The 26,399-nt window shown below is 40.2% G+C and overlaps 1 protein-coding gene across 1 annotated transcript in view; it reads left to right on the forward strand.

Annotated features, from left to right (window-relative positions):
* The first annotated feature begins 499 nt into the window (after positions 1-499).
* LOC134538597 (uncharacterized) overlaps positions 500-26,399 on the forward strand; it is a 99,626-nt gene continuing 73,726 nt past the window's right edge. The window contains exon 1 of the mRNA XM_063380024.1: positions 500-616. Coding sequence (XP_063236094.1) covers positions 500-616 — 117 coding nt within the window. The remainder of the gene's footprint in view (positions 617-26,399) is intronic.

Genomic DNA, 26,399 nt, shown 5'->3' on the forward strand with positions numbered 1-26,399 from the left:
CAAAAGGAAGAAGTAACCTATAATCAGGGGCATGCATTTTTCGCGAAATAATCTGACAGCTTATTAGACTGCAAAATGGTACACCCTCTCTAGCGATTGTTCCCTTGTGATTGGCGGCCGTCTGCGAGAGAAGCCATCGTCATGTTTGACCGGGCCATTCAGAAAGTATTTGCTTCCGCACTGGAGGGCTGTGATTGGTGCGCTGACAGTAGACATGCACCTGGAATAAACCCAGCCAACCAAGAGACACAGACAGTGATACAGAGTTTTGACACACAGCTGGTCTGGAAATCTTTTCGCGAAAATCACATGGCCCTACCCATAATTTAAATTTTAAAATTAAATGAAAGGCCTAGGCATTTAAATAACGAGCTCGACCCAAAATTAGTCATATTTTTAAAGAAGAGTGTCCGAAATTTCGTTAGTCTATATTTAGGATGGAAATAAATAGCGATCGTGCGCGCCGCCTGCACCTCTGCGCGTCAGCGGACAAGTGGACATGCGGCGCGCTGCTGACGAGAACGTGACGGACAGCGTGGACGGACAGCGTGGACGGACAACTGGGACGGACAACTCGGTCGGACAGGCGCGACCTCGCGAGAGTGTGTGGCTGCGTGTACTCACCGGTGTGTCCGCCGCAGACGGCTCGACCCCGCGTAGTGGTGCCGTCCGAAGCCGACGCGATCTACAAGCTGCACATATGCATAATCTCTCTCGCGATGAGCTTATACGTCTCTCTCTCTCTCTCTCTTTCTCTCTCCCCCCCCCCTACCCATCAACCCCCCCTCCTGCTGGAAAAATCCTTCCACCCGTCGGTGACAAAACCCTTTTTTTTTTTTTACCTTCCTCTTGTTTCATCGCCACTTCTCAACGTGCATACACATACGCTCACATGCAGTTGCGGGGTGTCAGACCTGAAAAAATATTACCCCCCCTCCCTATTCCCCCTTTTCCATCACCCGTCCCTCTTTCCCCCCAACTCTCTCCACCACCAGTCCCTTATTCTTCATCCCTCATCCCCAAAACTTATACACATACATTATTTAATTTCTCTCTCCTTCCGGCCCTGAAATGCCGTCACACACACCCCTCCCCACACTACCTCCGGTTTCTATCGCTCTTTTGCCCGGACCTTTCCGCTGTCTGACGCGCTCTGCCCCTCCTCTGTACCCCCCGTTCCGGAAACCACCCCTGGAAAATCTTGTCCGTCACACCTAGGACCCTCAGTTTGTCCGTTTGAATGATTAAATACTAAGCTCCGGCCGAGAAGCGGCTAACTCCAGCCCGGGGGGGACCCTTACCTCGAACGACTCCACAGTAAAATAAACACTTAAAAAAAAATTCGAAACTTTGGGGAAAGCTATTTACAAGATTTATTTTCATAGCGCTGCAACAAAAAACAGTTCTGCGGGACATACAAAATTTGTGCTGTCGCTCAAATTTTTATAGTAAATTTTTGAATCTGTTCAAATAAAGCAAATTATATGTATATTTACGTATGTAGATACGGTAAAATTTACTTGCTAAATCTTTTAGATTAAAAATAAAATATTTTCGAACAAAATGTTTTTGATAATACACAAAATAAATAACACACAAAATAATTTTTTTACATCGGGGAATGGTGCTTTAGCTAATGAATTTTTTAGTAAATTATTGAATTCCTGCTAAAGGCCAAGAGAGTTAAAGGTGATGTAATGCATTGTGTACCTTACGTTGCAAAGTTATATCGTATTCACACTAATATCAATACAAAGGAAAAAAATTCCGTAATCTACAAAAGATTCTTTTGGAAACCAGATTCCAAGAAATAGTTTGTAACAATACAAGAAAGAAATTATATATTTTAACAACACTTGGCCAAGTTTACTTTTACATCTATGAAATAAATTTTTTTAAATAATACTGAGTATTGCTTACAAAAATTTGGCGATTAATTTTATATTTTATTTAATGTTTCAGTGAAGAATAATTGAATCAAACCACGGGAAGAGATAATCGAATATTCAGCCATTTGACTTTATTTTGTTTCATATGCTTATTAGTGTGCGCAGATAATACTGGAAAGATATTCAGGGTAATGTTTACAATTAACTTTAACTATTGAAGGTACTCAGGATAACACAAAGCATATATGCCCCGGTAGATTCCGAACCCAGTATTACTTACTGCGAACACTATTTCGTAGTGATACAGTTGTTATTACTATTCCATTTACAAAAAAAAGTTACAGTATATGGATCGAGGCGTCACTGTAATCGCATTCTAAAGGTCTTGGGTTCAAACGGCTTATGTGAGAGAAACTTGTTTTCAATCAATGTCTGAGTAAATTATTTTAAATATGAAAATTCCATGGATTTGAATCGAAATCACGAATGTTGCCACTCGATAGTCGATGCGTTGACGACCTGAAGTTTCCAATCAGTTTATAATCCGAAATGTTAATTTTAGAATTCCATACCGTCTTTGAATGATTCTTGTGATGGGTGATACTGATTTGAAATAATTCCTTTGAAGAAAGCACGTTGCTGGTTTACACTGGTCGTCTGGGGAAAACCTCAACAATAGACAATAAACACGGAGAACAAGTCAATATCAGCTAATGTCAAATACTGAATGCCTAGACGTCGCAGATGATTTCGTGGAAGGAACTTAAATAGTTAGAAAAAAATTGGTTGTCTGTAAAGTCGGTTTACGGACGATAGTTTAACGTGACAACGTCATAACAAAACACTGATGAAATGATTGCATACTTTTATGAATAAAATTGAATCATTTTTTATTGAATTATAACTATTTTGTATGGATACAAAGAAGGAGTGAAATGAAATGTACAATTTAATTGATAAATTTACTTTTATTTGCACTCATTAATTCAAATATGTTTATTACTTTAACGAAGAGATTATTTTAACTATAACTTGTATACATGTTTGCTATTTAACTTCTTCCAATCTGTGTTATTCTGTTAAGGATAGGACGATGATAGGAAAAGTAGGAAACGAATGGGAGTGTTTCAAGTTTAATGTGCCTCGAAAAAGTAAAATCGATGGTTGTTCCAATCGAGTGGAAGAGAGATAGATGCGGCGCAAGTGTACAATTAGCGTAACGGGACACAGCGTAACGGGACAATGTGCTTAACATGACACTTTTTCGTGCATGCAGTCGTTGTTCATCGATTTATTAGACGTTATCACGTCAAAAAAATTACATCACAGAAAAACACAGAGGGCTAACAACGTCGGGACAGTTGCAACAAAAACAGTAAATACAGAATAAAAATATTAGATGTGAACGTTAGTCATGTGTAACATCTAACCTTGTATCGAGAAAATTCACGTCTTCTCATGTTGCGAATACGCTCGTAACACACGAAACTCCTGCAAGTAATTTAAAGTATAATTCTTTAAGATAATGTCGAATTGTGTTTTCAACTACACTTCTTGAACGCGAATAACACGTAGTTTCTGCACTCGCCGCTAGAAATCGCTACCGGAGCAGCTACGTCGATTATTGAATCAATTGATTAGCAGAGTGAAAGTTTAAACTACATATGTAATGAAACGGCTCCGATAAAAGCGAAAAAAAAAAAAATTAAAAAGTATACTAAACTCCGGCTTTGGAAATGATTTTCGAAAATTTTGCCCATCTTGTTAAAATTCACTAAACAGTTAATACTATAAAGTTTCCCTTTGGCTTTGTGAACTTTGGTTCGCCTCATCCGCCAACATATGGCAGCACCGTGGTTACACATTTCCGTTCCTTGTGACCTCCGTTCCTTTCACGAAATTGTGCTCTGGACTACACAACGACGACAGAAATCGATTACAAATAATTGGGTTGTTTTGTTTTTACAAGTCCATTTGAGAGGAGGTCTGAGATGCCAGCGAAGAAATCTGTCATGACCTATGGTAAGGCATGTCTCAGTATTGGGTTTAGTCAGACTAGTCAGACCAGGACGCGAACTTGATCCTGCAGAATTTCAAGTTCAGTGTCGTCTTAACCACGGCGCAATCCCGATTCTTATCTAATTCAGCGCAAACACACCAGATAATCTTGTCCAACTTGAGACTCACCTTACCTAAATTTAATTACGTTTGTTTTAAGCTCTCTAGTCTCTGTTGTCTTTCGCTGGCAGTTGGTCTATTTTGGGTTTACCTTCTTTGATATGTCTTGATTTCTTTTGTGACAATAATGTTACCTTACTTTTTTCTGTTCAATGTATCTATAAAAATTGATTGCCAAATGTTTTTTGGTTGAAATGGTAAAACATTTGCCAGGCATGGTGATTGTTTTTTTTACTGACAAACCGTTATTAGTTTTCATTTGATACGTCAATGTAAGGTCTAGTCATTAGAAGATTTTTAAACTCTTAAGTCTCGATACAATGTTTAATATTTGTCGTTAGTGATGATGATGATTATGAGTCGCTTAGTCACGTGACGTCCCTATGCTTGCCGATGAAGCGTGATTCCGCCATGGTCTACCATTGCCTTCCGCGGTATTCCGCCTTCTGTAACGAGACCTATGCTCATGGTTCAATTATTATTAAATAATTTTGTATATATATATTGCACAAAATAATATAAAATCTCGCCGGGACGGCAAAACAACGCACATAACAGTCGAATTTATAATACGGATGCTTGTTTCCGAAATTATTTTGCTTTTATAATTATGTTAAGTATTTCGATTATATAATTTTATTCAAACAAATAATTATAACTCATAATAATATGAATGTTTTCATCAGTTCCATCAGTGTGTGCTTCACCATTTCAAAAACCTTAAAAAAGACATTTATGTTTCGAACCTAGCATGAATTAATGGCATAAAATCTTGTGGTATACAGTTTTAAAATAAACCTTTCCTATACATCCTTTGGTCACTAAACGCTTTATTTATTTGATGTCATTTATGATTTAATAATGATTTAGTTTTCTGAAAAGTAAAATTTGAAAAACTAAGTTTTCTATAATTCTGGAGGGGAAAATTTTTTTCCAACTGTTTTATGATTTAAAACAAAAAGAAATAGTTTTACAACAAACGAATAATTTAAAATGTATACCGCACGATTACGTGCTGTTAGTTTATGCTAGAGTAACAATACCAATTTATCCTTGAGTTCGACAAATAAATAACATAAACGCTTATGTAATTTATAAAAAAAAACTTTAATTTAGAATATAATAGTTCAAATTTTAATGTTGGTTTCATTAAAATACAACGATAAAAAGTAGTAAATTATAGAAAGCAATAGAATTTGAAATGCTACCCTTTAAGGAAACATGAAAAAAAGTGTTTCGCGCGCCACGCGTGTTAGAAGGGAAACTTCACAGGCGGAATGGGCGTAACCATACAAATTTTCAAAGTTATATTTGAGCGTAACGAAAACTGCAGCTTCGCAAGAGTAAGGAGTGGTAAGCTCATTGTTTCATTTACCCCGCTACCAGGCCATAGAGATTCACATTCCTGAGCCGTTGCAATATTCTTTACTCTCTTATGACTATGAGTCATCGCCTTAATAAAAATGCCACCAGATGTCAAAAAATTTCACTTCAAAAATTACACAATAACGATAAAAAAAACAGAAACAATAACTAAACATGCCCGTTCAAATTTTCAAAATTATATGTGAGCGTAATGAAAAGTACCTGTTCAAATTTTCAAAATTATATTTGAGCGTAACGAAATCTGCAGTACTGTAGCGTCGCTTTACTAAAGCTTGCTCGAGAGTGATGATTGGGGAGCTCAATATGTCTCATTACCCGCTATAGAGTTCCACATTTCTGATCCGTTGCACCGATGAGTCAGCGCGTCGACTTAAACTACTGTCTATAAAGAAGTTTCACTATAAACGTAATGCAATGAAATATTAAAAAAAAAAACACACTTTTAACAATTGGCAATGTCTGTACAAATGTTCGCAATTACATTTTTTTTGGCGTAACAATAATATTGCAGCACTGTAGCATTGCTTATATACCTAACACTTGCCTGAGAGAGAGGCAGGAGTGGGGCGCTCAATATTTCCATCCCCTGCCCGTCATCGACAGAGCTTCACCGCACCGGTCGTAAACAAAATTCACTTTTAAAAAAAGGGCGTTTGTGTCGTTTTTCCCCTCCAGCGAACCGGGCTTATTCATTTAACAGGAGATAATACATGCGCGCCCTTGCGCGACGCGGTTTTTGCATACAATTATACCTGCGCCGAAGGCCCGTGGGCCCGGAGAGGTGGGGGGGGGGGGGGTGGGGGGAGGAAGGGGAGGAGGAGGGAAGTACCCGCCGCGGGTACCCGGGTACCCGGGTACCAGCCAGCCTCTTCTTCCCACGCTCCATGGACCAGCCCTGAGGAGCTCTTCCTGCGTCACAGCGGGAAACTGTCCTCGCGCGCAAATCATTCCGTCGTCCTATCAGCTAGAGACCGGAAAAAAATTCGCGGATTCATTTCACGAGACAGCCTGAAATTCAAATAGTTACACCTCAATGCTGCGTCTTGCTATTGGCTCACAAACCCACCTGGACGACTCTGGCGCCAGTGAGAAACACTCAACTGAACCTGTATCGAATCACAGGCCGCTACGTTGGGACACCTCCACAAGACAGCAGCCAATGAGAGGGTGACATTTGACAGAGTGTACGTATAACTATAAAGTTCATCCTAGAGGTCATTGAACCCGCGTCCCTACCTATCACCTCATCATCATCATTTTTGTTTTGTCGCGTATCATCTAAGCTCCCGTTTTACAGCATTTGGCGGGAGTAACCACGTGAATGTGACGGAAGTCTGTGTAACAACCGCGGTGCTGCCATCTGTGGTGGATGGCGCGAAACAAATGGTCACAAAAACAAAAAGGAAACATTATAGTTAGAGACCTGTAAAATTCGCGGATTCATTTCGCGATAGGATAGAGTCCAAATACTTTTGAAATTATTTTGCTTCAGTGATCGGGCCACAGTTTATCTGAAGGACTCTGGGCCAATGAAAAATCTTTAACAGAAGAATTAGCGAATCACGATCATTCCAGTCAACAGGTGTTACGAGTCGGTAACCAATCAGCAGAAGTAATTTGCATGAGTGCATAGAGGATCATGGAGTCTATCATTTAGGGATTTGAAATCGCGAATATTACAGGTCTCTAATTATATAGTACACACTTGATTTTTAACAAGATGTACAGAATTTTAATCAAAATCCTTCTGGCAAATCAGGTCCAAAGCCAGAGTTTAGAACCTTTTTTCTTTTTCAAAGTCGGAGCAGTTTCATTATACAGTTTAAAACCTCGGTCTGCGAATGGAATGATTCCATAGTCGACGTAGCCGCTCCGGCAGCGAATTCTAGCGGCGGGTGCGGGAACTACGTGTGATTCGCTTCAAGAAATGTAGTTGAAAACACAATTTGCGTGTATCTATCACACTCGGATTATTTTTTTAATAATTCTACGTTAAATTTATTGTCCGAGGTTCGTGCTATAAGTGTATTTGCAACGTAAGAACACATTTATTAGCTCGTTAGCGATGTCAGATGTCACACATCACTAGCAGGTACTGAAATGCTAGCTCAGATAGTCATTAGGGACAGTAAATATTCTCGGATTCATTTCGTCATAGGTAGAGACCGGAAAAATTCGCGGATTCATTTCGTGATAGTCTAGAATCCAAAAACGTTTGCCTCTATACTGCATCAGTGATTGGTAGACACCGGAAAAATTCGTGGTTTCGATGGCCTTCAGGATAGACTGCACATTCCCCTGAACACTTGGGAAAATAACGAAAGTTCATTGGCTGCCGACTTGTGAGTAGTCTCATCTGGTTTGTCTGTGATATGGTTCATCTTTGGTTGAGGGTTTATGATTGGCTGAGATTCGTCCAGATGAACAATAAGCCAATAACAAAATCATTATAAAGGTATATGTATTTGAATACTAGCCTAACGCCGAATGAAACTGCGAATTTTTCCGGTTCTAGTGATTGGGCTACAGTTTATCTGAATGATACTCGGCCAATGAAATACCTTTAACAAAAGAAGTATCGAATCACTAGCGTCCCAGTTAACAGGTGTCACGAGTCAGTAGCCAATGAGCAAATCTAATTTTCCCGCGTGCATAGAGGATCATGGAGTCTATCCTACAGGTCATTGAAATCGCGAATTTTTCCGGTCTCTAGTCATAGGTAGGGGCATGCATATTTCGCGAAAAGATTTCGAGACTAGATGAAAGTTAAAACACTGTAGCATCGTCTGTGTTTCGTGGTTGGGAGAGATTCTCTCAGGAATATAGATTGTAACAACACCAATCACAGTGATTCAGTGCCGAAGTAAACGCGTCCTGAGTGGCTCGGTCAAATAAGCCAACGACTTCTCTCGCAGACGGCCGCCAATCACAAGGAAGAAACCACAGGTGTGGGTATACCTTGTTGCAGTCTAATAAGTGTTCAGATCTTTTCACGAAAAATGCCTGCCTCTAGTCATAGGTAGGGACCGGAAAAATTCGCGGGTTCAATGACCTGTAGGATGAACTCCATAGTTCTATGTACACTCGGTCAAATGCCACCCACTCATTGGCTGCTGTATTGTGAGACGTCCCAACGTAGCAGCCTGTGATTCGATAAAGCTTTGGTCGGGTGTTTCTCATTGTCCCAGAGTGATCCAGGTGAGTTGTGAGCCAATAGCAGAGGCAGCACTGAGGTAAAACTATTTGTATTTTATCCTATCGCGAAATGAATTCGCGAATTTTTCCTGTCTCTACTAATGATCAGGGAACGTTCAAGTTTTCAGACTCTTGCATTCTAGACTGTCGCCAGCAACATGAATCATTTACAGCGTGTGCACTGTTATAAATTACAGTAAATTTAGGGACTTATCATCTAAGAATTCACCTCACATAAACGAAGTTTCCTTCGTAATTTTTTTATTACTGGGTTTAGGTCGTATTTCAACTTCCGCGTTTAATTTATTCGGAATAAACAGAGTAAACACACACGTGAAAGCAAAATGTGTGGTTTTTTCAGTAGTATTAAAATATTTTTGATTGTTTTGCTTATGTGCCAAAATTATTCTTGTGGCTCCTAATTCAAAGAACACTGTTAGAAATCACGATAAATGTACGGAACTTCCAACGAAGCATTTAACCCATATAAACGAAGAGTTCTTCGTAATTTGGAATAACTGAATTTTCGTAGAAACTACGCCATGTTTAGACTTGGGAGTTGGATGTTTCGTTCTAAACAAAGTACGAAGATCCTTGGATAATTTATAACCAGCGTTATTGGTGAAATGAAAGTAAAAAATTTTAACAGTGAAAATGAACAAAGTATAGGTAAATTGATGTAGAAAAAGATAAATTTACGAAGATCCCTGTATATCTTCGTAAATTGAAGATGAAATTTTGTAGCAAGTGTAAATTAACACAGTAGCCCTAAATTTATGAAGAAAACGGTAAATTTAAGTAGATCCCTGGATATCTTCGTAAATTGAAAATGAAAATTTGTAACAGTGTAAATTAACGCAGTAGCCTTAAATTTATGACGAAAACGATAAATTTACGAAGATCCCTGGATAATTTCTAACCAGCGTTATTCGTAAATTGAAGGTGAATATTTTTAATTTCTGCAAGTGAACATTAGTTATCTATAAATATATGAAGAAAACGATAAATTTAAGAAGATCCCTGGACGACTTCTGACCAGCGTTCTTCGTAAATGTAATGCGAAATTTATTTTTAACAATGTGCGGCTTCTGGCGAGCAGACGTCTGGTGATTGGCAGTCCCCGCGAGGAGAGAGAGAGAGAATGAGAGTGAGAAGGGGGGTGGAGGGAGAAAAGGCTTCGCTGTTCTAGCGACAGCTTCCAGACCTCATCTGCATACCTGCGCGGCGACACAAAAGGCGCTTTCCGAACTTCTCTCATGCGGTGCATTGTGCCGCTCGCATACCTGGCTCCCGATAATGAAACAGGAACTGCCTACAACCCGCCTAGACAATCGTAATGACACAGTGTAAAAAAAAATAAAGAGACATGAGACCTGGGGAGCTCCCTTGATAATAAAGCTAAACAACGTTATATGTTATAGAAAAAAAATTATATGTTTTTTTCTTTACTCGGAGGAAGTAATAAAAAAAATGGAGAGAGTCCCTGTAGTAGGCCGACCGAGTAGAGACAATGAAGGTTTTGGAAAACTCAGGAAGGGTTGGTCAGGCAAGACTTGATTTTTTTTTTATATCTACGACCGGTATGCAAATGGGGAGGCAAAAAGGAAGACGGCGAACGGAATAATTTCATTGAAAATTTTGAGCACAATGAAAGCTGGAGACATAGAGGAAGAGAAAGAGAGAGAGAGAGCTAAATGTATGTGGAGACTGGGGTAGGAGAGAGACAGATAACAAAAGGGAAGGAGGTGCCGAAAGGGGTAAAAATAGTGAGAACCATTGCTACGGTAATGAATGAACAGGTCAACGATGTTGCCTATAAGGGATGAAAAAGAAGGGAGGGGTGTGTGGCGTGGGGAGAGGTTGCCAGAAGGAAGGGAGTAAAAAAACAAAAGACAAACTCCAAAACTTCTTCGGGGCTACGTTCACACCCGGTAGCCTGAACATCCGTTCAGACTTTCTTGAACACTAGAATTCAACCTCTGAAAAAAAAAATCTCTGACATTGGCATACATAGTTCAACGCTGACATAACCAGGCTTTGTTGCTATCAAACCGAGAAAATCAAGACAGTGGTTAATTTGACATAGCTTTCAAATTTTAACAAAAGAGTCCTTTCAAAAATATTGCTTTATTTTTTTCGCGGTCGAGTTACGATCAGCACGGAAAATTCTAAACACACATTTTGATAGAATCTTAAATATCTATATTTATAACTATAAGATAAATAACGCATCTACATACTCAACCTTTCAAATTAACCAACAAAAATGCGTTTCATTAGTAATAGGTAGAGACCTGCAAAATTCGCGGATTCATTTCGTGATATGCTACAATTCAAATCATTATACCTTAGCGCTGCTTCAGCAATTGGTTCACTGTTAATCTGGAGTAATGAGGGCCAATTAGAGACCCTCACTCATAGAAGTGTCGAATCACAGACACTCGGTCGAGACGACTCACAAGTCAGCAGCCAATGAACAGGTGGCATTTTCCCGAGTGTGTAGAGTGTAGTAGAGTCTATCCTGGAGGTCATTGAATCCGTGAATTTTGCAGGTTTCTAGTAATAGGTACTAGTGTATACATTATTTACATACATAATTTTAACCAAGAATATATCAAATTTAAATTCATTTTATTTACTGAATAAAAATAAAGAGTATATTTTGGCTAAAAACTGCAAATGTTTGAAGACATCCGAGAATATTTTGTACTGGGTGAGATTTATACAAATACCTATTTATTATGGAGAGGTCTGTCGTCTGACTGACTGACTGACTGTGTCGTCTGCTTTTGTTTGTTGATCACGATACTCCGAGTAGTTCTTCAACAAAAGTATTAGGAAACAATAAGTTGCGAGGAGGTTAACATATCCGCACCGTGCTCGAAGCGGGAATCACTTGCGTGACGTCCCCACCTCCCGCCATGTTATCAGCGCCTAATACAAAGTGTCTCCCAGCGCTAGTGCGTGCGCTCTCTATTTTATTTATTATTCAAACAATGGTGGGGATACTGCGAAGGTGCAGGGGGGAGAAAGAGAGAAAGAGTTAACAGGTGTCACAAGTCAGTAGCCAATGAGCAAATGTAATTTTCCCGCGTGCACAGAGGATCATGGAGTATATCCTACAGGTAATTGAACTCGCGAATTTTTCCGGTCTCTACTAATAAATTATGTCTGATAAAACCGTCATAAAAATTAAATCACGGAATCATTATGCTGTATTTTCGGTAACGGAATTAATAGAGACCTGCAAAATTCGCGGATTTATTCGGTGATAGGCTAGAATTCAAACACATATACCTCTTAGATAATTTTGCTATTGGCTTACTGTTCATCTGGACGAATCTCAACCAGTTATAAACCCTCAACCAAAAAAGGATCGAATCACAGACAAACCAGCTGAGACGACTTACAAGTTGGCAGCCAAAGAACTTGCGTTATTTGCCCGAGTGTACAGGGGTATGTGCAGTCTATCCTGAAGGCCATCGAAACCGCGAATTTTGCAGGTCTCTAGGAATTAAGTCAAAACTATGTAATCATGAAATCTTGGCTCCGCCGACTAGACAAATGACTGGAGCGGTGTTGAGTGGCTAACGCATGCAAGACTGCAGCCCCGATTTTTGAAGTCGGAGCTGGCGCTATCCCCACCACGTCAGAACGGCGACCAATCGATGCTCGTCTGTTTCGCCGGCGAACAACGCCCGGGCTCCCGACGGTTGGGGTTGGTACCGCGCGCGGCGGGTAGATGGCGTTCGCGAGGCCTTCGCGCCGGGCTGTTGGGGGAAGCCATTTTCTCACAGACGAGAGAGCCAAAACCCGAAGTTCCCCGAAGTTCATGCTTTTCCCCCCGTATCTTTTATGCAGCTATCCCAGGGCCGGATTTAGAGGTCTGGAGGCCTCGGGGCAACAGAGGAGCGGAGGCCCCCTGGCCCCAAATTATTTTACAAATAAAATGAACAATTTTTTTTCAGTCGAGTTTTCCAATAAATAATATATTGTGAAATCAAGTAGATTCTCTTAGTATTTAAAAAACATACATAAATATAATCGGAGACAAGAATTATTAGAAATTATTGTGGGGGCCCTCTGTTCGTGGGGGCCCTCCATTTGTGGAGGCCCGGGGGCTTTCGCCCCGGTCGCCCCCCCCTAAATCCGGCCCTGAGCTATTCTAACCAAATCAACCGTCCACAATGTTTTAAAGTATTTAAATTGTAGCTAACCTAACCTAATTGACCACTAGTATCCTTTTATCAACACCGCCATATTTATTTACAACTTTTTTTTTTCTAACCTAACTATAACTAAGTGTATTTTGGACAATGAACAAAAAAATATCCCGAAAATGCACGGTTGGGAGTTTGGCTCTCTCGTCTGTGAAAATAAGGATTCCCGATGCGGAACAGACGCGCTCACTGTTGCCAGACGTACCCGAACTCGGGTACACGTACCCATATTACTGTATCTGTTCCCGGTACCCGAGAAGATTCGCTCGGGTACGCAAATGTACCCGAATTTAAAAAAAAATTATAGAGAAAAAATTTTGAACAATTTTTATTTGGAATGGAAAACATTCTTTGCCCTGACCGTCACGCACTAAAATTAAACATCCCTAATTTTTTGAAAACATTCTTGGCTACACTATATTCCTAAGGATTTCTGGAGAACCACAGGATCAGATTGCAGCTAGTATCAAGAATTCAAGCAATATTTACAATAATTTTACAGCATCCTCAATATTTAACGTAAAAGTACCTTTTTTTTTTTATCACATATGGCTGGAATAGTAGTATCCAATGTTTACATTATTTCCCCCCTCACCCGTTGACAAACGCCCAAGAACGCATTTTTAAAAACCTACGCACAGGGCTTGAGCAGTATAGCCAATATTGCATTTAAACTAGGAAATTCCCGATTTGAAAACTCATCAACGTATCCGGGTGGTGTCTTTTTTTCGAAGAAGCTTTTAATAATACGCTGAGGGTGGATGCGTGGTTCTATTTACGGACTTCGTTTTTAAAACTGCATTTTTAGAAGAGAGGAAATGGACCAAAAGCCTTTTGTCAGAAAAAAAAGGATCAGGCATGAAACACCCGAGACAGTTACTTGAAAGCACTCAGGGGTATCGTATTAAACCTTTATCTTCTTTTTTCTGAGCCATATAATGAATGTTCTGGTCACCACTCAGATTTTCGTAGTTAGTCCCATGCATAGGGCCATGTAATTTTCGCGAAAAGATTTCCAGACCAGCTGTGTGTCAAAACTCTGTATCACTGTCTGTGGCTCTTGGTTGGCTGGGTTTATTCCAGGTGCATGTCTACTGTCGGCGCACCAATCACAGCCCTCCAGGGCGGAAGCAAAAACTTCCTGAATGGCCCGGCCAAACATGATGGCTTTTCTCGCAGACGGCCGCCAATCACAAGGGAACAATCGCTAGAGAGGATATACCTTTTTGCAGTCTAATAAGCAGTGAGATTATTTCGCGAAAAATGCATGCCCCTACCCATGCAGGACGAGAAGACTGAGCGACAGTTTTACAGCCTTGCGCTCAGAGGCGACACCGCGCTAGAAGCACCACCGAGCGTCGCACTTATCATCCCGCCTCACTAACACAGATACAATCCTGACGAGGTGGTCTCACACACGCCAGCTGGTTATTTCTTCTTTCTGTCATGTATAATATTTGAGGCTTTTTTTTCTGTAAATTCATAACTATAAACCTTTTACATTTGTTTGTTGGGTCAGAAATTTCCTCCTCGGATGTTTACTAAACTTTATTTTCGAGCTGAAAAAGGTGAAAAAGGTATGATGTTTTAACCATCTATGGGCCGAAACGTAAAATGCAAGGAAGCTATCGTGATGTATTTATGGGAATAGCCTTCAAATAGTAGCCGTGACAAGAAAACGAAACATTCTACACGGCGGGAGACACCAAATCAGCCTTAATAACTGTTGGCATTTTCTCGTCGTTTCTATTAGTTAAGGGATGTTTATTTAAATTTAACACCATACCTCGTTTGCATTTATTGTTAGGTTACAATTTTTTTAAATTAGATTTTACTAATGTTTACAATTACTGTAAAAGTCGCGTAAGTGGTAAAACTAACAGACACCTGCGCGATCTTTTACTCCCATTATAAAATAAATATCTGTTGAAAGTATTTGTAACGGAACAATAAATGTAAGTGAGGTATAGCAATAATTTTACAGAAATTGCTCTTAACTAAAAGTATTGACGAAAAAAATGAAAACAAAAAAAATTCCACATGGCATTCTGAGAAGCCATCTTTAACTAAAGCGTTGGATTTAGTCGCTTATTACTTTCGCTTAGTGCTTTAGAAACCTTCCGAGTGCGTTAACAGATTATTGTTTGGTAGAAGGAAAACAAAACTAATTTTAAGACATACTAAGCAATGAAAAAAATTTAGCCAAATTTGAACTTAAGCTTGTTTGGGAAGATATGTCGTGAGAAGGACGGATATCATTCCATTTTATAACCAAGTATCGTGCGAAAAATTATGTTTTTTTTTTTTTTTTTCACACGTAAATAGCAACCCAATAATTGATATTGAGTTGTGTACCCACAACCATACAATATTTTTGAAGGAACGTAAAACTATAATGTGATCTTAATTTTAGTTCGAGAAATATCCACTTATAGTGGCCAAATAGTTAAGTACTTAGGTTATTGTGTTCCTTTTGTTTTCTATTCTACAAAATATATGTCTTACATGCACTTTTAATTCATATACACACTTATATATACATATATAAACATATGTATTAAAGTAGGAAATATTCTACGTTGTTTAAATGAATCATGCAATGGGGAATTTTATTTAATACAATTTCATGGACATGCGTCATTTGAGTTTTGCACTGTTTGTAAGGGGAAAAATTCAATAATGCAAATTAGTAAATAAAAATGAATGCATAAACCGCAGAAAGCAAGCCTAAATCAGCTGATGTCAGAAAATTCAAACGATAAACTAAACAGATAATTTGGATAACACAACGACAACAGCACAGACGAACACATTTAAACTTAAATATCAGACAGTACATGAATTCCGTGGAAGGAATTGAGTCATGAAAAGATAATAACAGCACGGATGAACACAGTGGACTAAACAACGTCGAGATAGTTTCAACAATAACAGTAAATGCAGGCAGACAGAAAAATCCTGGACAACACAGCAAATATACGAACACAACGATGAAGATATTATGTTACAACACCGAATGACACAGTAGTTTACCTATGACAAAACAGTAACGACGTTTCGGGAACTGGAATCTGTTCCCGTCATCAGACACAAGCAGACTGACAAATGTTAAACTAATTTGTGTTATCAAGCGAATGCAGTTGTATCCACGTGAATAATTTTAATGTAAGTGCATAATAGTACCCTATTTTTTCCATCGTGCAGGAACAAAACCGATCCATTTATTTTGCAGAAAATTTAATACTGCTTGACACATGCTGCATCCTATTTCTTCACCGAAACTGTTACCCACAGCATTTAAGCCCGATACAGGAACTTGAACTTCTGTAACTCAATCGAAGATGGTATACACAGGTACCTATTCGGACACGAAGAATATTTCTGTACTATCGATTCTGCTTTAACTTGCCACTAGATAGCACTGCTGCGCATCAACTTCTATTCTGTTCAACAGATCGCCATTCAAATAGGTATATTGTGATTTTTTTACTGTCCTTAATCCTCAATAACAACAAATAGTGATTGTGACTGTTATACGTATTTGGTAAGTTAGTTTAAAATGTAACACCATTTAAAATGCATTATAGATTCTAGATTACACACAAACCATCCATTTTAGGTATGTAGAGGCAAATAAATAAACACTGGCAAGAAAACGTCGCCGGGTTCTGCTAATAGTATGTATATTCATGCATCCTTTGAATTTACGGAGGTAGGCTATACTTTACGATTGTCATTGGATAATTTGTAGCCAGAATTCTTAGTATAGTTAAGGATGAATATTTGAATAGTGCAGACCTAGAAATTTGAGACGTACCGAATTACAAGCATCGATGTTTTCCAAAACCACGTTTGGAAGGTAAGAGTGTCCTAGAACTAGGAAGCAAGCATAGTTTTCTCAACTGCAGTTATTTACACGTTTAGTTATCTTCATACGCTAACATTGCATATGTCAGTTACAAGAACGATTTATCTTTCTTGGTGACTGTGCATATTGTAAATAAACACCTAACAGAGCTTCGAGTGAAATCGTGTGCGTATGCAATTTATTTGAGTGCATAACAATATAGCTCAAAACTGTCCACATTCGATCAAATAAAGAAGCATCCGGTTGTCTTCCTACCTTTTGACTGAAAACTATAACTTGTCCACGGGAATGATTTTAGGTCTTGGTTGAATGGCCACATGATCAACAAATGATTTTCCAACACCGATGAAAAAAAAAAAAAGCATTGGATGTTTCGACGAGGAAGTGATTTGTTTAGGCCTACGTTTTGATACTAAACTGAAACGCGTGTTTATTGAAATCACTACATTTTCAATAGACGGTTTTCCTCGCTTTTCCTAAATTTAATGAACCAAACAAAAACAACGAAAGACTCTCTGTTCAGCAACTCGGATTCTCGAAAAGCTCCAAAACAATATTTTTGACTTTCAGGCTGGCAGAAACATAGACTAAAAATTGAGAAAAACAAGTTACTCAAGCAAGCTGTAAAAATTGTGTGGAAAAACCCTCCCTCCCCAAGTTTTACGGATTGTTTCCCAATACCAATATTGTAAACAAACACTCGTATGATTGCTTAAAGCAACAGATTTTTTACAGTAATATTTGCATATCATATGCCAAATTTTGTGGTAATGCACATAAAACTATAAGGACAGGTATTTTTTGCACAAAATACATCATAGCTGACTAGTCTGCAATATGGTATGTTCGCACCAGCGGTATCTTCCTGTTAGTTAACGGACGTCTACACGAGAAGCCATCGCTAGAGACATGTAAAATTCGCGATTTCAAATCCCTAAAGGATAGACTCCATGATCCTCTACGCACTCGAGCAAATTACATCTGCTGATTGGTTACCGACTCGTAACACCTGTTGACTGGAATGATTGTGATTCGCTAATTCTTCTGTTAAAAATTTTTCATTGGCCCAGAGTCCCTCAGATAAACTGTGGCCCAATCACTGAAGCAAAATAATGTCAAAAGTATTTGGACACTATCCTATCGCGAAATGAATCCGTGAATTTTACAGGTCTCTAGCCATCGCCTTATTTAGCCAAGCCATTCAGGACGAGTTTGCTCCCGCAAAGAGTGAATGTGATTGGTGGCAGCAGATAAGTAAACGAAATTAAATTTAACCAGTTGCGAAACACAGACGATGACGTCTTAAAAGGCCCGCCTGTTCAGGCATGTATTCGTGATAGCGAGGCGAGATGATAAGAGCGACGCCCGCTGGTGCTTCTGGCGCGGTATCGCCTCTAAGCACAAGGCTGTGGACTGCCTCACGGTCTTTTAAGTCTTTCGCAGTGAAACATGAGATTTGAGGGTTAATTATAACATTACATGGCGGGAAAATGATTATAAAGTTTTAGTGTAAGTCTCTTGAGTGTTTTCAAGAATTTTTACGGAATTTTGGTACTAAAAATTAGTCTTTAAACATGCCTTAACACACACACAAGTAGTCTCAATACACACACACTTGCCCTTAGAAATAGTGTTCTCATATCATCGTTATTTTTGGGTTCTTGTTGTAGTTCATCACGAACAAAATCTGATAATATTTAATTTATACTTCTAAGGAGACGTAACTGAAAGACGCCATTTTGGTTTCAACCATTTTCCTTAACACATTTTCTAAATAATTGAACATAACAATTTTGGGTCCGTTAGCGCATGGCACATAATTTAAAGTCATGTCTTGTTATTAATAGTGATCACAAATAGTGTTTCCTGTGAAACAAGAGTTGGGGTATAGTTATCATTATTTTTTTTATCTTGACTTCAATTGCAATGATAAAGTCATTATACAGAAATATTAAAAAAACTGAAGTCTAAAAAAAAAGAAGGTTAATTCTGTTTTCGCGGATTTGCTACTGCGTAACTTAAGGCGCATGTCCATCCCTCCGCGCTCGCCCTAGTTACAGGTGGCGCGGCAGGCAGGCAGGCAGGCGGCGGATAAACCAATCAGCGCACCCCGCAGCGCGCCTCTGCGGCGGAGGGGGGAGAGGAGAAGAGTGTCACCGCCGCCTTCTGCTATATCGAGTTACCTGGCGCCTCCACCATCTGGCGCCCTTTCGGAGAACGGGCGGCCCCCGCTGCTAACCTGATGACGAGGACACGCCTTCTGGTCTCGCCTCGTGCCCCTGCGACCCCTCGATTTATTTTTAATTTTTTATTTTATTTTTATCTCCAACCCACAATCACCGTCCTTCGACCATGCCTTGCCAATCTACTACAGATTACAACCGCGCAATCTCATTATCTCCGACGTGCGTTCTGAGGTAAAATCATTATTTAGTTATATATATTGCAACACGAAGTTATGCTGTCTCTCTTTGAGATAAAAAATTTAATTTATTTTTAATGTGATCAGTGAGCTTAAAGGGGTTTTGTCACTTTGTGTCTTATTCACTTTACTGAAAATTATATTGACACTTATTAAAGTGGTTCGTATACACGAGGTGTGATAGAAAAATAATTTTATTACCAATAAAGTAATAATCTTACGTCTAATCTCCTTCTAAACTACTCCCCTTGTCTAACGACACGCACTTATCCCAAGCTGCTCCGTCGTGGTCCTTTCAATGTCTGGAAATGGTGTCAAAGAAGTTTTTTTTGTAGCACGACACATTTTTTTCTGGTCTCCGTTTCACAACCAAAGCGTAATGTTAACCCGTTGTTCGAAATTCAGTGATTATAGGGGCGGAGATTCCGTGTATTCATTTAGTCGCAAGTTATAATGCAGACCTTCTCTCGCACTGTGTTCATGATTGGACCGAAGTTATTTGGACACGCCCCTCTAAGACCGTGAGCCAACGATGATTACCAACTTTTGAACGCTTGCATTGAATTTGAATTAACTTCAAGCAAAATTGAATGGGTTGTCCCGGGGTAAACATTAAGCTAAATGTGTCAAGGTTGATATGGTTGACATGCTACTAACACCTAATAAATTAATTGAATTCCTTAACTCATTTCTTTCACCCGCCAGATAGAGATCCGGAAATTTTCGGGGATTTAATTGGGGTCAAGCTAGAATGTGTAGTCCTACCAATGGGTACTGCACCCTCCTATTGGGTGGTTATTGTATGTATATCCTCCCATTCTTTCGAGTTGGCCAATGTGATTCTGCCAATCTACTGTCAGATGGTAACTGATTGGCACACAGTCGTGGAGGGAAGTGGCGATACAATTGTGAACCCATCACTGGATACAGGGGAAAAAAATTCGCAGATTCATTACGCGAAAAGGCTAGAATACAAACTCGTTCCCCTTCGTACTGCTTCTATGATTGGGCCACAGTTTACCCGAAGTATATAAGCCAATGGAAATAGATTATTTTTCCAATTATTTTCATCTAATATTTTTCTAGGAAGAATAGCTAATATTAATTTTTCGAAGCGAAGCAAGCTATTGAACTGATAATGCCAACTGCAATTTCGACGGAAACGTTGTTTGAACGCTTCATTTTTGACACAAGATGAACCCACAAGCTCAGAAACCTTAGACAATTGCCACGAAATCCTGCACAGTTTGTTGAAATCGTCTGTCAAACTTTTATTTTGATTGAGAAAACTGAAAGCCATATTTCGTCCAATAATAACCCTTAAAGACTTTGTGTCAGATACGGTTTGAGACCGGAAAAAAAAATGGAGAGTGTGACAGGGTCTAACCACAGAGCCAAAATGTCTGACGGGTGAGTCATGGGTGGAGTTTGATACCGTCATCACGTCTTAACCTCCGCCCCCTTTATAAACCCCAATTTTTTTTCCCCCGCCTAGCTTGCCTGATTGCTCCGACAACGCTGTGATTACACCTTCTGCCGCCGATAGCGTCCCGCCAGACCATAGACCGGCGACGAGGTAGACAGCACAGGCAAGCTGCGCAGTGGAAACTTCTTTTTTTTTGAGCCCAACAATGAACTCGTTCAACTTTATGAACAGCGCAGCTTCGGCGTAATTGTGTGCTACAAAATCACTTAGCTATCTTTGCGTGTCCGAGTTTTACTGTACGGCAGAGTGTTTTGTATTCCTTTACATATTCTACAGACACCAGCTAAATTAATAAAGTTTTTAATCGACCACGCAAATTTCTTTTTACGCTAGTGAGTCACCGGGTTCTTGTGTCACGTTGTTGATGTACACTCTTTCTGATGGACTGTAAACCAATGTAAAAACAACTGGGAAGACATCTGATCCTACCATGCGCGTCCTGGAGAGAGTTGTGAAATGTGGCAGTAGTCACATCGCCTTAATTATGCTCGCGTGCTCATTATATCTTTATTACAGTATATTTTTTAAAAAATTGAAAATACTTATTACCTCCTATTGATAAAGTCGAAAATTGTGTTAAATTATTACGTTATTTTTGCTAAAAATTACGGTGACAACAATTTACCCTCAGAGTGACTACTACATTTAGCAGATAGATTACATGCGATAATATGCAACACATATGGACATTTATCTATACATAAAAAAGGGGGTTGTCTGTAAAGTCGGTTTACGGACGATAATTTTACATGATAACATCATAGGAAAACATTGACGAAAAATTGCATACTTTTGAATTTTCAAATATTATTTACAGTTTTAGCAAAATTTAATTTATATAATTTGTTTAAATATAATCACGAACAATTAGTTAAAAATATCCCGCTTTAACCTGTTTGATATTATGGAAGATTTTCTCGCACGGTGGTTGGCCGGTTCTTGCACGCTCGGCTCAGACGGAACGTGACCATTTTTTCGTGCGTGCAGCCGGCGTTCGTCGATTTATATGACACGTTATCACGTCAATAAACCGTTTTCTTGGCAACTGGTTTCCAAAGGAATATTTTGAAAAGAAAAAAAAGTACATAATTTTTTTTGTCTGTGTATAGGAACGCAAGAAGATTTGACGTGCGTGAGCGATAACTTACGACCACCGCTGGGTCCTGGAAACACCGACACAAAAAAAAACTCCCTCCCCCGTCCTTCTCCCCAGCGACCCAGAAGAGACCGCGTCAGTTAATGGCATAGGTCGCAAACCGCACATTAAAGCCGCCACGACCGAAGGCTAATGTTGCTGTGCGGGCGGGCTGATTAAATGGCTCACGAAAACAGAAACCCGACTGATGGTTATACCTATATATAGAAGGAGACAGGGGGTGAATGAGCGCCTATAAGGGCTGATGAAGGGTGTGGGAGAAGGATCAAGAGAGAGAGAGAGAGAGAGAGAGAGAGAGAGGCAGCGAAGAGGTGGTCGAATCGACCTACCTCCCCGCGGGGTGTTACTACAACCCTGGCAGCCTCCTCTTCGTCTGCAGTGACCTCAAGAGTCGAAAGGCGTTGAACGCCAAAGACCAGGAAGTTGGCGGCGCTCGGCTAAACTCTTCCGACCACGTGAGTAACTTGTTTGTGACGTCACATCGGCAAGGGGGGCTACTGAACCCTAAAAAAAAAAAAAAAAAAGTGGCCAGGAACGTACAAGCGTAAAAAATTATTTTCGTTCAAGACTTTCGCCAAATAACCAAGCGAACATTCCCTAGGTGTCTATGCCGTCAGATAATGAAATAAGTTAATTCGACGTACCTATTTCCAGAAAATTACTCCTGTGACACTTATTGGCGATGGGTAGGGACACCTGTATTTCGCGAATACATTTCGTGTCAAGGTATTTCACAAAATACTGTAGCTTTTCTCCTGTGGTTATTGGCTGAGGTCGGTGAGAGGTGTCGTCCCGCTCTTGACGGGGCCAATGAGAATGTGGTCACCGTACTGCTGCACGTTCACAATTTGCCATGACTCTTAGAAAAACCCACATTGTTTTGTGAAATACTTTGACATGAAATGAAATCGCGAAATACAGGTGTCCCTAGCGATGGGATTTTTCACACTCTTGGTTGATTTATTGGTGTGCGTGTATTTGTATTTTGCCGAATCTTGAAGCAGTCCGTCGAGAAAAATTTCTATGTAAATTTTAGTCGGGTGACCTGAAAAAAAAGTGAGTGAGTCTTCCATTACTCGCCAGATATGTGTAATAACTAACCTCGGGCAAACGAGGAAAATTCGCGCGGTCTCATGTCGCAAATACGCTTGTAATACCCACAAAACTCCCAAATTACGCGAATTCTTATCTTGTGTTTCCAGCTACAATTCCCAATGCGAATCACACGTAGTTTCCGCACTCGCCGCTAGAATTCGCTGCCGGAGCAGCTACGTCGACTATCTAATCAGACAGAAATTTTAAACTGTATAATGAAACGGCTCCGGTAAAAGCGAAAAAAAAAAAAAAAAAACCCTTGAGTAAATACTAATCCTCGGTTTTGTGCTTCAATTATTTTTATAAGGAATTTTATTTAAATACTGCCCTTCTTATTACAATTCACTAAACAGTTAATACAATAAAGTTTCCTCTGTGAGTTTTACGTGGATATAACGTTACCAGCCAGGATGACTGACCCGTCTTTCTTTCCTTCTGGCCAAAGGAGAAAGTCGTACTTAAAGGTTAGCCGAATAATAAAATTAAAACTATTTTCTAAACTAACATAGAAACAATAAATTATAACACAAGAAATGTATGTTCCAATGTATAAATGTACATAAAAGAAAGGTGTAAAAATTCAAAGCTTTAACAAATAAAACTCTGCCCGAAAACTTGAAATTTTTCTGCGGGGTAGGCGGGGGGTGTGGAGCTTAGGTTTTTCGACGAGTACTGATTGGTGAACCGGGAGAGTCTGTCTGGGGCACTGAACTAGCCTCCTCGAAGGACAATGTGCGGGAGGGGAATCAGAAGGTGTTTCGATACAGCCTCGAAGGCAAACTGACCCGTCCGCTCTTACAAGGGCCACTGTCTAGTGTTTGATCAAGTCCTGGTGTTGTGAGCTGCCAAACATATATAATAATTAATATATTTTTTTAATGCTAGTAACACGGGAAACAAGAGGCCTATGATTCAGGGCAGCTATGGCTCCATGGTAAGTAAACAGTCTGTTAGTACAGGCGAACAACAGAGTGATTTCAGTCCAAATAAGATGATTCGGTAGTTTACTTCGACAGGGCAAATTGAGCGACCCCAGCACGCAGTAGGAAAACAAAACGTTCTGGAAGCTTTTGTGTAACTACGGAAGGTTCTGTGTCAGACTCTGTAAACGAAAGTTTCCAGAAGGAACAATTGGCCTGAGACGTAGCAGAAACATATTGTTACGATCGCGCTTGGCTGCAGTGCTTGGCATCGCCGCACTCGTTCGGCCTGTCTGCGCCCCCTTCCACCCGCATCCTCTCCCTGGTATCTCGTGTCATACTATCTCGCGACATCCTGACCTTCGCAGCGCGCACCTGCCTCAGATTGAGTTACTTAAAAGAGGCCGCACTGCGGAATAAAAGGACTCAGACATGTTTATCGGCGCGTTCTGTGGGAACCCGATGCTTGTTGCGTTTATCGGCGTTCTTTGAGCAGCCGCCGCGTCCTTCGACAGGACTCACGACGCGTTTCTGGACATTTCGACGGCGAAGGTCGCGCGATATCTCGGAGACATTCCCGATTGTTCTAGACGGGAACCCAAGGGCTATATAAGGAGGTGGGGCCGATCTTCGAGTCAGTCAGTCGGAGACTGAGTGAGTTCTCCCGCGGCGGAGATCCGGGCGATAGTGCCGCGGGTGCGGCAGAGTGGCGAAGTCCTTGGACGAAGGTTCCAGGGCAGGGAGTGAGTGAGTTGTGGAGTCGGGAGTTTTCCCGCGGCTGAGTGTCCGGGCGATAGAGTCGCGGGCGCGGCGGAGTCAGTGAAGTTCCGAGTGAGGCGTCGAGTGGGATCTCGGCGAAGGGTGTGACGGCGGCGGCGGAGTGCGGCGACGGAGTCCCGCGGCGGAGACCCACGAGGGGTGCTGCGGCGAGAGTTGCGCCAGAGTTGCGGCCCAGCGAGGTGTGTGGAACGAGTGACTGGGGGAATATACATTTCTTTAAGTGTAGTTAATTATTTGCCATCTTAGAAGATTAATTGTAAGTGACATAAGTAGTGGAAATAAATAAAACTGTGTGTGATAAAAAATTTTTAATTGGGCTATCCTTTACGATCCCGCGGTAAATCGTAACAATATATATAGTGACTCACAAGCTGCAGAGGGGTTTATTTGGTTCAGGGACGTCAGTTAGTATGTAGAGTCCACGAGAGACACAGGGGACCACCCTGTACCAGTGATCTGTACGACGAGTTGTAAGACTGACTAAGACAATAATTGTAATCATGCTATAGAGTTACTTGTTTTCGAATGTAGCCAGTTGTATGCCTCATTCGTATTAAGTGAAATAAACAGCAAGAATATTTCTGTGAGCAGTAGTTAGGTAATTGCCTTTCACTTTCCTACCGACCCACTCAGCAGAAGAGGTATCCATTCCGCTCGCGGATACAACACTGGAACCTGAAGAAGCGTAGACGCCGACCCCTGGGAATTGCATCCGCCTTTGGAGGCCACGAGATAGTTTTATTATCGGATCATAAGTAACGTCCTTATAGTAAATAGTTAGGCATCATGCACCTCTAGCAGCCAAGATTACGAGCGACCATTCTGGATTCAATCTGTGCTTCATTTGCCTCATCTCGCAACCAGTCTTGTGATTTTACCCTGACCTAGCCGGAGCTTAAAGTAAAACTGATCTAACGACGTAACTGCCCGCATTCCTAGGAAAAGGGCGGGTAACAAAGACATGGCTATAGTTATTTTTCATATTTTAAATAATGTTTTTAGAGATAATACCTAGTATTTCTTACGAAAATATGCGCATGAATTTATATTTTAATTGATGCTTAATTCAAGCGTTCAGGTAATTTTTTAAACTAAGGAAAATAGTAGTATATAAAATGTTCTCCTGCGGCAGGTTCCAGGATGTAGTGCCGTTGCATATTTCCGCCACTTTGGATTTTGACGTCAAGGCGGCCATCTTGGATGACCTTGACCTTCAAAATTTGCCAATAAATATTTTAAATTTGCCAAAAATTAGTTCAGCTTTTTTTTCAATATATTGCCAAAAAATCTTTTTTTTTTCAATATTAAAGGAAAACCCGTTAAAATTTAAAAATTCGAAATTTGAAAAGCCTCAAAAGATGTTTACTTCAACAGAACGAAAATTCCCCAAAAATGCTTACATTCCCCATCGCCAACCCACCCTAAACCTCTGGAGGTGAGCCTTGACCTTGACCTTGACCTCAGTCGCATCTTGGTTTCCGCCATTTTTTTATTCTAGAACTTTCCACAATCTGGTTGTCGTCTGCTGGAGGCCGCCATGTTGGCTGGAGGTTGGCAACTTAGATACCGATATCTTAGATTTCTGCTCTTTGTTACTAGAGAGCTTTAGCATTACTGTCTCTTTCACTTAAGTGTCGATATTCCATTACCTACAATTGTTGTGGTCCTTAATCAACATATTAAATTTTATTTTTTTTCTGTACAAAATGCATTGGAAGTGAGGTGATTCGAACCATGACAGCTCGGACCTATGGGTTGGGAAACAAATGTCTTTGACCGCATGGCCATCAAGTCATTTACCAGA

This window comes from Bacillus rossius, chromosome 13 (assembly GCF_032445375.1).
Source record: "Bacillus rossius redtenbacheri isolate Brsri chromosome 13, Brsri_v3, whole genome shotgun sequence".
NCBI classification, from domain to species: Eukaryota; Metazoa; Arthropoda; class Insecta; order Phasmatodea; family Bacillidae; genus Bacillus; species Bacillus rossius.